This window comes from Chanodichthys erythropterus, chromosome 13, assembly GCF_024489055.1.
Source record: "Chanodichthys erythropterus isolate Z2021 chromosome 13, ASM2448905v1, whole genome shotgun sequence".
NCBI classification, from domain to species: Eukaryota; Metazoa; Chordata; class Actinopteri; order Cypriniformes; family Xenocyprididae; genus Chanodichthys; species Chanodichthys erythropterus.
In genome coordinates this window covers 45,141,639-45,153,563 of record NC_090233.1, presented here as the reverse complement: position 1 = coordinate 45,153,563, position 11,925 = coordinate 45,141,639, and the positions used below count along the sequence as shown (strand labels likewise).

The 11,925-nt window shown below is 36.1% G+C and overlaps 3 protein-coding genes across 3 annotated transcripts; 2 read left to right on the top strand and 1 right to left on the bottom strand.

The window, feature by feature from the left end:
- Positions 1 to 298: 298 nt before the first annotated feature.
- On the top strand, positions 299 to 4,364 carry lysmd3 (LysM, putative peptidoglycan-binding, domain containing 3). The gene is made up of 3 exons (XM_067406565.1): positions 299 to 424; positions 1,256 to 1,528; positions 3,092 to 4,364. Exons 2-3 carry the CDS (start codon positions 1,262 to 1,264, stop codon positions 3,743 to 3,745), a joined length of 921 nt encoding a protein of 306 aa, XP_067262666.1. The 5' UTR covers positions 299 to 424; positions 1,256 to 1,261; the 3' UTR covers positions 3,746 to 4,364.
- A 138-nt stretch (positions 4,365 to 4,502) lies between these two features.
- polr3g (polymerase (RNA) III (DNA directed) polypeptide G) lies at positions 4,503 to 7,491 on the bottom strand. The gene is made up of 7 exons (XM_067406566.1): positions 7,378 to 7,491; positions 7,077 to 7,206; positions 6,678 to 6,746; positions 6,546 to 6,605; positions 6,404 to 6,465; positions 6,162 to 6,284; positions 4,503 to 4,707 (listed from the first exon to the last, which is right to left on the bottom strand). Exons 1-7 carry the CDS (start codon positions 7,486 to 7,488, stop codon positions 4,621 to 4,623), a joined length of 642 nt encoding a protein of 213 aa, XP_067262667.1. The 5' UTR covers positions 7,489 to 7,491; the 3' UTR covers positions 4,503 to 4,620.
- Positions 7,492 to 8,227: 736 nt separating this feature from the next.
- mblac2 (metallo-beta-lactamase domain containing 2) lies at positions 8,228 to 11,490 on the top strand. Its single transcript, XM_067408029.1, has 2 exons — positions 8,228 to 8,741; positions 10,482 to 11,490. Exons 1-2 carry the CDS (start codon positions 8,300 to 8,302, stop codon positions 10,865 to 10,867), a joined length of 828 nt encoding a protein of 275 aa, XP_067264130.1. The 5' UTR covers positions 8,228 to 8,299; the 3' UTR covers positions 10,868 to 11,490.
- The last annotated feature ends 435 nt before the right edge of the window (positions 11,491 to 11,925 follow it).

Below are 11,925 nucleotides of genomic sequence, written 5' to 3'. Positions count from 1 at the left end.
TTATATTCCAATTATACAGACATACACCTGAAATTGTACCAGGAAAAACTACCTTACTGAAACCTGGCTGCGAGTTATGTATGTATAGTAGGCCTATATATATATAAAAGGCCCAGACATAACAACGGCGACAGTGGGGACAGGAGCACCAAAGTTATATAGATGGAAAACAAATGGATGGATGATAATAATAATAATAAAGAATTCTGCTAATGATTTTTTTTTTTTTTTTTTTTTTTTTAATGCTAATGATGTAATCGAGACGGGGAGAGATGTCGATGATGTCAGTGCGTGCTCACGCTATCTCTGTGTTGACGTGGCGTCTGTCTTCCAGTAATTCAGCAGCAGAAGTAATGAGGCACATAGACGAAACTGGAGAATGGCCTAACCACTAAAAGTCAAGCGGACCATACTCGTTTCACAGGTAAACTTCAGCAAATCGATAAACAGAAGCTTTAATTAGCGCTGTTGTTTTATTATCTGAAATCGAGCTAGATAGCAAATCACCGTTTGTTGATGTAAAGTTTGGTTAGCATCAGTAGCACGAGACCATTGACCCTGTTTACCAATGAGGATTTCAACATATTACATATTATTACAATAAAAAAAGTGATATGCTTACAGAAACTGCTATAGAGTTCTGTATTCTAAAAGATTATTTTCCAGATGGCGATATTGTAGTTGATGTTTTGCGTAGCATTGGCTAAACTATGCTAACGTTACTTAGCTACTACATATGTAAACCTTATAAAGTGGCTTTATTAGATAAACAACCATTTAGCGTTTGTTCCATGTGACTAAACACTGTTTGGTCAGGTTTCATTGTTTGTTTGTTTATTGAATAAAATTTGTCTTGTCCTGTGAAGTCATGTTTACATGCTAATAGATGTGTAACGTTAGCTGCTAGTTAGCGCTAACGTTACCTGCGGGTGCCAGGGCCACGTAAGAAATGCAGTTCACAGGAGACACTAGTTAATATTTTTGCACTTTCAAGACTAGGAAAATCCCTAAAATAGCTTCTGTCAACATTGGCCAAGGTTGAATTTTGTCTTATCAGCAGCTGTTGTAGAAGGCATAGCACATTTTGTGCGTTTACAGTAGTCTACTAGAGATCCACCCACATCTTTTTTTTTTTTTTTACACCTCAACTACGTAGTTTTTTTAAAATCTGCCACAGTAAAAAAGGAATCCAGTGACCTGTGACGCACACCTATGTCCAACAGTAACACTCATCAGCCTTTTGTTCTTTTCACAGTGAAAAATGACTGGAAGGAACCAGTACAATGGTTTCCAGTTTGCAACCACAGTGCAGCCACCCACAGGTGGTTACACGTCCGCTTTTGGGAACAACTCAGAGACTGAATACTCAGAGGAGGATGGAGAGATTTTTGAGCTGCGTTCCAGAGGAAGGGAGAGGCATCGCAGGAGCAGCACATCTACAGATCGCAAGGACGATATTGTATACTTGATAAGGGACATAAAAGAGGGAGATACGCTGATCAGTATTTCTCTGCAGTATTTCTGTACGGTAAGTCAGGGTTCTCTTGTTGTACCCTTCCTTTTTTTCTTTCAGTATGTTTACAGTAAGATCACTTATGACCAAAATCTTATAAAGGATAGTTTATTTTAAGTTGACATGTAATAAAATTGTCTAAATGCATGTCATAGGTCTTATTGTGAACAATTCTCCTGTTTCATTTTTACTTTTTTTCACCTTTATAAATGTTTCAAAATGTCATAACTTCTCTCTTTTTACATATGCCTAACTTCTCCAATTGTTTAGTTTTCTTAAACCCTCTCTCTGTATGTTTTGGATTAATTTTCCTCCACTTTTAAGTGTGACGTCCACAATTTACTAGCTATTCAACAACCAATGGATGTCCCAGCCCTTCTTTTTTTTTCTTTCAGTAATCTGCTAAACTTGTATGTACATTACAATACGAAAGATCTACTGACGCTACTTCCATTTCATCATGACTGTAATAATCAAGTGGTTATATCTATTTTATAATTAAGTGAATTAAAAAAAATAACTAGATAGACCAAAATGAAAATGATGAAGTGTAATGTCTTAAAACAAAAATGATATTACATGATGGATGTTTCCCACTCTAAATTCTGATTGGATGAGCCACGTTAGTATCTGGTGTAAAATTTGTATTATAGAGGGTATGCACGTGACGTCACCGTTGGCCGTTACGACTGTGGTTACGCCCACTGAGTGGCAAAAGACTGAGCGGCAGCATTGGTTTTCAGCATGAATGTCGCGAAAAACACACAAAACGCTTCCAAAACGGGAAAGAACTTTGCGACTGACTGTACAGGTATATATTTAAAAACTGCCGAAAGCTACAGAAAAAAGAATCAAATGGATCACTGAAATTCACAGAAACAAATGGACTCCAGTAGAGAAACATGTTTTGCCGTTATCATTTTGTCAAATTGTTGGATTTTGAGGTAAAATCATACCGTATATATTGTATTGTTATATATTATGTTGACATCATCAATTAAATATTTTCCATCTTATATTCTGCATAATTGGGTGTTTAAACCTACCTTTATTGTAGCTATATAAAATATTCACAGGCAGATTTGCTTTATGCATTTCCCCGGCATCTAAATCAGGCACATATAAATGTCAGGAAACACGACTCCTGGCTGCATGTCAATATCCATGGATTAGGTTTATTTGACAAGTTGTAAGGAACACATTCATTTCCAACCTTTAGTGTAATTCGTTAGTTTTACTCTCTTTTTCGCAGTTTCCCCTGTTAAATCCAGTCATGCAGCAGGTTCTTTTGCCACTCAGTCCAGCTGAGGGAGCACTCTTTCGGCGGGAAAGTGACATTGATGCATACCCTCTATAGTTACACCTAATCACTCAAGTTAAATTCCATATTAACGGCACAAGTTATGATGATTTGCTGAAAAACCAAAACTATTCCTGATCTTTTTGTGGGGACACATCCAGCTCTGTATTTTTACATTGTTTCTTAAATGTTCTGACATGTAAAAATGTAAATCAGTCTTGCCCCCTAATAGCTGCACAAAATATAATTTACTGAATTCATTTCTTGTTTGTTCTCAGGTTGCAGACATAAAGCGGGCCAACAATCTTCTAACTGAGCAGGACTTCTTTGCTCTGCGATCCATAAGGATTCCTGTGAGAAAGTTCAGCTCATTCACAGAAACTCACAACACCACTCCCCACAAAAGCAGCTCACCCTGCAGCACTCGCAGAATCACAGAAATACCGATTTCTGGAGCTTCCTTGGACTCTTCATCCTCTTCCTCATCTGTGGACAGCGTGGAGTGCTTCTTGCAGGAGAAGGACAAGGACATTCAACTTCTGGTCAAGTCATCTGCCCCTTCCAGGAGCAGCCTGAGCGAGGTGGTGTCCTCGCTGGAGCAGCCGCTGTTGGGAGACCCGGAACGCAGACCGGCCCAAAAGAAAGACCCGTATTATGGGGCTGACTGGGGAATGAGATGGTGGACCGCAGTGGCCATCATGTTGGTTGTGGGCATTGTTACACCTGTTTTTTACCTGTTGTACTATGAAGTTTTGATGAAAGCAGATGTTAGTCACCACACAACCATAGACTCGATCAGGCCTGGACCAACACAGCCAGCCGTCGCTGAGCCTCCTGGGTTACCACGGGCCAATGCTGCCTATCACCAAGACTCGCACCTACAGCCTGTTATTGAACAGCAACATTTTGTGAAGCACAAAAAGGAAACGTGAAGGGGCACTTAGATCACCGGGGAATTAATTTGGAGGCATTTATGGATGGTATAAGCGAAACCTCATTTTAAAAAAAAAAAAGAGGATCAAATAATCAAGAAATGATTCCAATCCTATCCACATATTTCCTTGATGCATTTTGCACAGTTGGATGCTGGTTTTGTTGTTTTTTTTTTTTCTGTCACTCATGAGCCAGTGTATAGCTCTGTACCTCTATTAAGCTCATAGTTTGCCTTGATGGCAAACAGATGATACATTAAGACATTTGCTGCCACTGTCTGGTTGTCAGGGAAATAAACACATTAATTTATTTTAGAAAATGTAGAATCCAGATTCAGTATTGCAACTGATGATAATAAAGTTGCTGGTTTTAATTTTTAAACTTTGCTTGTTAAGAAAAACAACTTAAATGGAACCATAATGGCTTCCTGGTTTTCTTCTAGCAAGAGCACAGGGATGATTTGTAAAATATTCACGCATGTGCTCAATTCCATTCAAGTAGCAAAGATGTGAAAATTTCTATGAAACATGGAGTTCAGTGATTGACTTTTGAACAGTATGTGCCTTCATCCTGTAGACTGTAGATGCAGGTTGAAAATAAAGGAATTATATTTTAGTATCTGAATCTCCTAATTATTTTTAGCGTTTTAATTTTATTAACATTTAGCTTAAATTATACCAGTTTAGACATTTATCTATATAACTCAGTGAATCTCATTTTTATACCTACAAAGCACGGTGCTCTTGGGAAAACATGAAGTATATCAACTAAATTTGTGCTTTTATATAGTATGTGTATATTAATACACTTTAATTATCTTATATGATACTTTTTTAATGAGTGCTATTTTTTATTATTATTATTATTATTATTGCTAGTAAGTGGCTTCATCCATGTTGTCATCACTTCCTCCCCCATAATCATCACCATCTTCAAAGTAATTTGCTATGTAATCATTTTCCTGTGGGAAAAAAAAAAGTCCAATCACTGAGTGCTTTTAGTATTCTGGAATTTAGTTGAGTGGCAAGAGCATGTAAGCATATTCACTATTAATTATTTCATTCAGACATGTGTCAGAACAGTAGCACCAAAATAGTTTTCTTAGTTACTGAAACCATTTTAAATATATGCCAGCAGCCAGGTACTGGAGTGTTCACTTTACTGATGACATGTTTTAGGTTAAAACAAATACTAGAGATATTGAAAGGGACTTTCAAGCAACCATAAGCTCTATAAACAGCATTTATATTATGCTGCTGTTTACCACAGAACAAACAAAAAACACCTGAATTGTTGCTGGAAGGTGCTTAGGACACAGATATTAACAAATAAGAACATTTAGCACAGACTGTTTTTAGAACTGTTTTTACTTTTACAAACTGATGAACAAGACAAAGAAAAAAATCATGCACAAAGAAGTTTTACAACATTTCCCAGATCTCTTTGCAGAGACAAATTTAATAGACCAATTTTGTGTTTGCGAACAGATGATGTTTTTTGCGGTGGCAGAAAATGACAGTTCTGCAGTAGCAGTCTATGGAAGCCACAGAATAAAAGAATAAAAATTAAAAAAAAAAAAGTTAATTTTGAATCTATATCTCAATTCTGACTAACAAATCTGAGTTTATATCACATTTATTTGAAGGAAAAACAGAACTGTGAGATATAGTCGTTATTCTGTCTTTTTTCCTCAGAATCAGAAAGAGCTTTAGAAGAATCAGAATCAGAATCAGAATTGCAAGTTTATCCCACAACTGACTTTTTCCCCCCTGAGAATTATGATAAAAACTCACAATTGTGATTTATAAAGTCTGAACGGGGAGATATAAACATGCAAATGTAAGAAAAAAGTCAATTGTGAAATAAAAATGTTATAGGTTGTTTAAAAGTATAATAAAATGCTATAGGTTTAAATATTTCATGCTGTAACTTCTATATGTCCCATATGAACTGCATATGTGAATATTATGTACACTTACTGTTTACATCAAATTTATGCTTTAATGGTAGACTAATCATTGCAGGTTTCATCAGTCCAGGCTGTGACTTGCAACATAAACATCTCCATTTAGCTTCAAAGGGTGCCTTCAATGACGGTATTATATAAAAATTAAGACTATATATATTTTTTTTTTGCACAACAAAACATTTTTCTCTTATTCTGTGGATTTTGCACATTTTCCTCCACTTGTTACCGCTATTTTTCGCAATGCGAGCGCAGCTGCAAGTGACGTAACTGTGACGATGTCTATAGTGATAATATCACACCAGTCTCATTCTTAAGCAAGCAATATTTAAGTGTCAAAGTTTTACTGAAGTTTAAATTAATTTCTGTGGTGGTGTACAGCATGCTACAGATGCTGTTGATGAAAATTGTATTTAACCTGGAATATTGTTATTAGTAAAATCTTTTACCTCTTCAAGCTCTTCATCATCATATTCTCCTTCAATTTCTTCTTCCTCCCCTTCCTCACCATCTTTCTTCTCTCCCTTCTCCTCATCCTCATCTGATTTTACATCTCCCTTCTTCTCAAGTTCCTGAGAAACAAGCACAAGTGAAACAACAGCTCAATCCAAATATATCTGTCTGCAGCGAAACAAGATGAAAAATAAGAATAGTGAAGCAGTTTAATGTAATGAATATAGCATGAACTCACATCCAGTTTACTCAGCACTTCCTTCTTGTCCTTACTCGAGATCTTTGGGAATTTCTTATAATCTGTACATATTAAAGTTGTGTACAGGTCATTTACAAATTGTAGTTTGTTTAGAGAGGGATTCTGCATTTATTGAAATTACCCTTTTTCTTCTTAATTGTCTTCTTCTGTGGCTTTAGCTCCTTTGGAAGACGGTTCCAATCTACAAATCAAGTCTATAATTTATCTGAAATCAACCAATTTAAATTGTACTCATAAGTGATTCCTGTAATACCTGGTGTCCAATCTTCATCTTCAATTTTTTTTATTTCCTTTGTGTATTTTTCCTTGTACCTCTCCACATCTGTGAATTATACTGGTGAGCACACTGGCAAACACTTTAAAATAGTAGATAAAATCCATTTAACCTCTAAAATGTTCTGACATTTCTTACTTGAATCAAAACAGTTAAAATACAATAATAATTTTAAAGGTTAAAATATCCCTAATCAGTTATATTATTTCACTTAAACTTAGGGTTAAATAGATTTAATGTCTTGGTCAGTGTTAAAACACAATATTGCCCCAGTGCTCATCTACTTTTACAATATGATTATCTCAGAAATCATAAGACACCTAGTAGGAAGCATTAGGTATTATATGTTACTAAAATTAAATAAAGGCTACCACTCACCTCCCTTTCCTGAGTGGGGTTTTATGTTAAAAGGGAGGTCTTTCATTCGTCCTCTCATCTCTTGTTTCAAAGCTCTCATGTAGTCTTCATCTTCTCCAGCTTTCAAAGGCCCTGGTTTATATTCAGTTTTCTGTAAAAGATACAGTTATGTCATAGTTGGTGTGATGCATGTCTTTACAACTGAAGAAAAAAAAGTAAGGATGTTCTGGGTAATGATCTAATATTACTGAAGCACATTTTAAATGTCAGTGGAAAACAATATCTATTTAAGAAGAAAACAAAAAGGTTCAGAATAACTCACTGGGAAGAGTGGAGTCGGCCCTCCCTGGGTTTCAGGCATGGACCCTCTGGTGAGGCCCAGGGTCTCAATGTTAAAGGTGAATGCTGCTATACCTCTGCCCTTTCCTGCCATTTTGGTCAGTCAAATATTCCTAAAATTGTTTGGGTGTATAAAGATCTGATGAAATATTAGTTGGGCAAAAAAATTGCCGTCGTTCTTAGAAATCCCGCTGTCGTTTCAAACAAATTGCGTCGCGATAGGTCACATGACACGCGAAAACCAATGGCTTTTGGCGTCAGTGACGTTAAGCCTAAAACGCTCCATTTTTAATTGAACGCCATTGCTACTTATGTTTTAATAGTAAACTGCACTGGAGGAAGATTATCTTTGGACAGTTAGTCTGTTTATTACTCAAAGCTATATTATAACTCCAATTAAGTTGGAATTTTATCGTATGGATTACTTTTTTGGGGTGTGTGTTTTTGGAGCATGGCGTTTAAAATGAAGATCCACTTTAATTGTTTGGAGAGTTGCTCGTTAAGCTCCCCTTTGCGCAAGAAAGAAAACGAGTTGTGGGTGAGTAAATGATGACAACATGCACTATTTCTTTAAAACTACACCACTGAGCATGCGGTCGCATTGCAGGACCAATTATTTAAGGGGCAGCTGCTTACCTTGTTCAGCATTTAGACGAAAATAAATGAGGCGCTTGCTTTATATTATTAATATGTATTACTTGGGTGGCGCCTATTTCCGCTTTGACCAATGGTATTCCGATTCTCCAGCGCGTCATATCAATAAGCTCGGTGACGTTCTACGCTTGCGGAACAGGGTGTCAGCGTCTTTTCTGCGGCTGAAGCAGCTAGATTTAAAACCAAAATTATAGGTTAACAGCCATACATTTGTCCTTGTATGCAATAATAACCTCTTGAATGTATTTGGGATGTCTGCGACTGACTGGTACGCGCATAAGTCGCTGGAAAATGGGGTGTTTTGGATCCAGGAGCGTTTTTATGAATCGGGGAACAGGGCGAATATCTGGCTCATACGCGGGTCCCATCAGGACGTCGTCATAGATACCGGACTGGGTTTACGGAGTCTGCCTGAATACATCCATAGCAAAGGGCTGCTAGGGGACGATTCGAAGCGCAAGAACCCGCTGTTAGCCATCGGCACGCATGTGCATTTTGATCATTCGGGTGGACTGCATCAGTTTCAACAGGTGGGCGTGCACAAGGCGGAGGTGGATGCTCTGGCCAACGGTGACAACTTTGAGACCGTGACATGGTTATCTGACCGCGAGATCGTGGAGGATCCAGCGCCTGGATGGCGAGCAAGACAGTACAGAGTGAAGGCGGTTACGCCAACCCATATATTACAAGAAGGTGGGATTCTATCTATCTATCTATCTATCTATCTATCTATCTATCTATCTATCTATCTATCTATCTATCTATCTATCTATCTATCTATCTATATATACAATATATCTAGTATATAATATTATATAATATTTTATATATATATATATATATAATGTGTGTGTGTAATAGTTTATAATATATATATATATATATATATATATATATATATATATTATATATATTTATTTATATATATATATATATATATATATATATATATATATATATATATATATTTTAATAAATTAGGGCTGTCAAACAATTAATCGCGATTAATCACATGCAAAATAAAAGTTAGAGTTTGCATGATATATGTGTGAGTACAGTGTGTAATTAATATGTATATATAAATACACACAAATTAATGTATATATTTAAGAGAAATATGTAATGTACAAAATATTTTTAATTTATATATAGTGTATATATATATATATATATATATATATATATATATATATATATATATATATATATATATATATATATATACACACATATATAAAATACATATTTCTCAAATATATTCATGAATGCGTTTGTATTTATATATACTTAATAATTATGCACAGTACACCCACATATATTAGGCAAACTCAAACTTTTATTTTGTATGCGATTAATCGTTTGACAGCCCTTTCATATGTATGTATATGTATATATATATATATATATATATATATATATATATATATATATATAACACACACACACACACACACACACACACATAAAAAAAAAAAAAAAAAAAAAACAGTAGAAAAAAATGTGCTGCATTGCATGACTTCATTCTGGGCAACCATGCTTAATATCTTTGAAGAGCTAGAGAAAGATCGAAACAAATCAGATAGACTCACCAGAGATATGTCAGTGGTTAGTGAAAACCAAGCTCACTGTCTAATGTGGCTTTATAATTTCCCTGATGGTGGAGATACACCATTATAGTGGACCATTGGCAGAAACCCAGCAGAATCAGAGTAAAGCCCTGAGCAAACCACACATGACCTCCTCCCCATTATTCTCAGTGAATGGACTACTATGCAGTGAGTTGAACTGCAGATGAATAGATGTTTGTCAGTGAAAAAATTATTCTTTCACTTCAGATGTTGAGGTGACCCATAGACTGTATAGCTAGAGTTAGGGTTCCCATGGTCCTGGAAAACCTTTAAAAGGTGTGATTTTTAGGTCTATAGTCAGTATTGCATTGTATTGTATGCATGCATTTATTTATTTAATAGTGACTTTTTTTTTTTTTTTATAGTTATGCTCAGCTGAAAATATATCATCATTAAGAAAATGCTCTTTGTGAGTGCAGTAGAAATAACAAGTTATATACAATAATTGACTGTAAAAGTAATGAAAATTCAGTACAAAAAAATTGTGTGAATCCTGAATTATTTATAATAAACATACCATATGTGTTACTATATCCACTCATATCCACACACATATTTGCTCTAACACTTGTGAAAGGGTGTTATTAAATGTAACTCAACATTTTTGGACCAATAGATCTTAGCTTTAGTAATAATAAACTAGGCCTAATCATTACGTGTTCATAACATATGTTACAAATGCCTCTCTGTTTCATAACTTGTGCATAAGTCAATACAGCTTCTGCTGTGTCAGTGCTGCAATGCAGTGACAATATCCAGTTCCCGCATTCCACATTTTCTTTCTTCCTCCTCCTTATGTTCCCAGGTGACGTTATCAACCTTGGGGACCGGCAACTTACTGTTCTCCACATGCCGGGCCATTCCAGAGGCAGCATTTGTCTCCATGACAAGGAGAACAAGATGCTGTTCAGTGGAGACGTGGTCTATGATGGTTCCATGATTGATTGGCTTCCCTACAGCAGGATCAGCGACTACATCTGTAGCTGCGAAAGGCTGGTAGAGATGGTCGATAAAGAGGAGATTGACCTGGTTATGCCTGGCCATTATAACACTTTTGGGAGCAAACGGCTACACCGGTTAGCCTCCAACTACATGGCTAGTGCCGGCGCCTGCCACCGAGCCTCCACCTGCGTGGTGAAGTCTATTGCCAGCCTGGCACTTCGAGCCTCCAACTCAAGAAGTGCCTGCTAGTAGTTATGATACAGACTGCTATGCAACAACATACATCATTGCAGACCTCAATATTAAGCACAGTGAAAACACTGAGCAATACAGTGTGCTAATGATATACAGTTTGATAATAGTATTTGTGTTGATTATGTTTCAAAATAATGAGGGCTGCATAATATCCATCAAAGCATAAAAAAAAATGAGTAGTAGATATTGCCATAGTTTAGAGGTGCTGTGTGTAATTTTCAACATTAAAGTATTTTTCCTATATCCCAGCTTAATATGTAAAGACATATTATAAGACTACTAAAAAAAACTAAAAAAAAACTAAAAGTGAAATCACTGTGTATACATGAAATTTTCAGCAGCCCAATTCATAGTTTTCAGTCATGTCACTGGTGTAGAGACCTGGAGGGCAAAATATTCATAGATTACAGACTTCTGTATACAGCACTTGTTGCAGAATTTAAATCACTAAAAACAGCAGGACATTCTAAAACGTTAACATGAAAAATACTTACAGTAAAGTGCCTTAATGTACTAAAAGAGTGATATTAAAAGATCAAATTCAGTATTCACCTTGTTGATGATGTATACTATATACAGGTGAGCAGATGAGCCCAGAACATTAATGCAAAGCACTAAATGGGTATTTTTTCTGTTTTTTTTTTTTGTTTTTTTTTTATAATGGTTTTCTCTGGGAAAATGCATTTATATTCTGAGTTCATTTTGCTAGTCCAGGGGTAGGCAAGTTTGGTCCTAGAGAGCCGCTGTCCTGCAAAGTTTAGCTCCAACCCTGAAAAAAAAAACCTCCAGCTGCCTATAGCCTTAGTAATCCTGAAGAGCTTGTTCAGGTATGTTTGATTAAGGTTGGAGCCAAACTCAGCAGGACAGCAACTCTCTAGGACCGAACTTGCCTACCTCATCAGTAAGGCGTATACTGAATTTTGTCTTTTACTATCCCTATCTTACTACATTTACATTTACTACAATTTCATTGGTCAACTCAATTACGAATTCACCTGCCAAGAAAAGGTCAGACTTCATGGATTCTGTTCAGAGTTCAGAAAAATCATAGA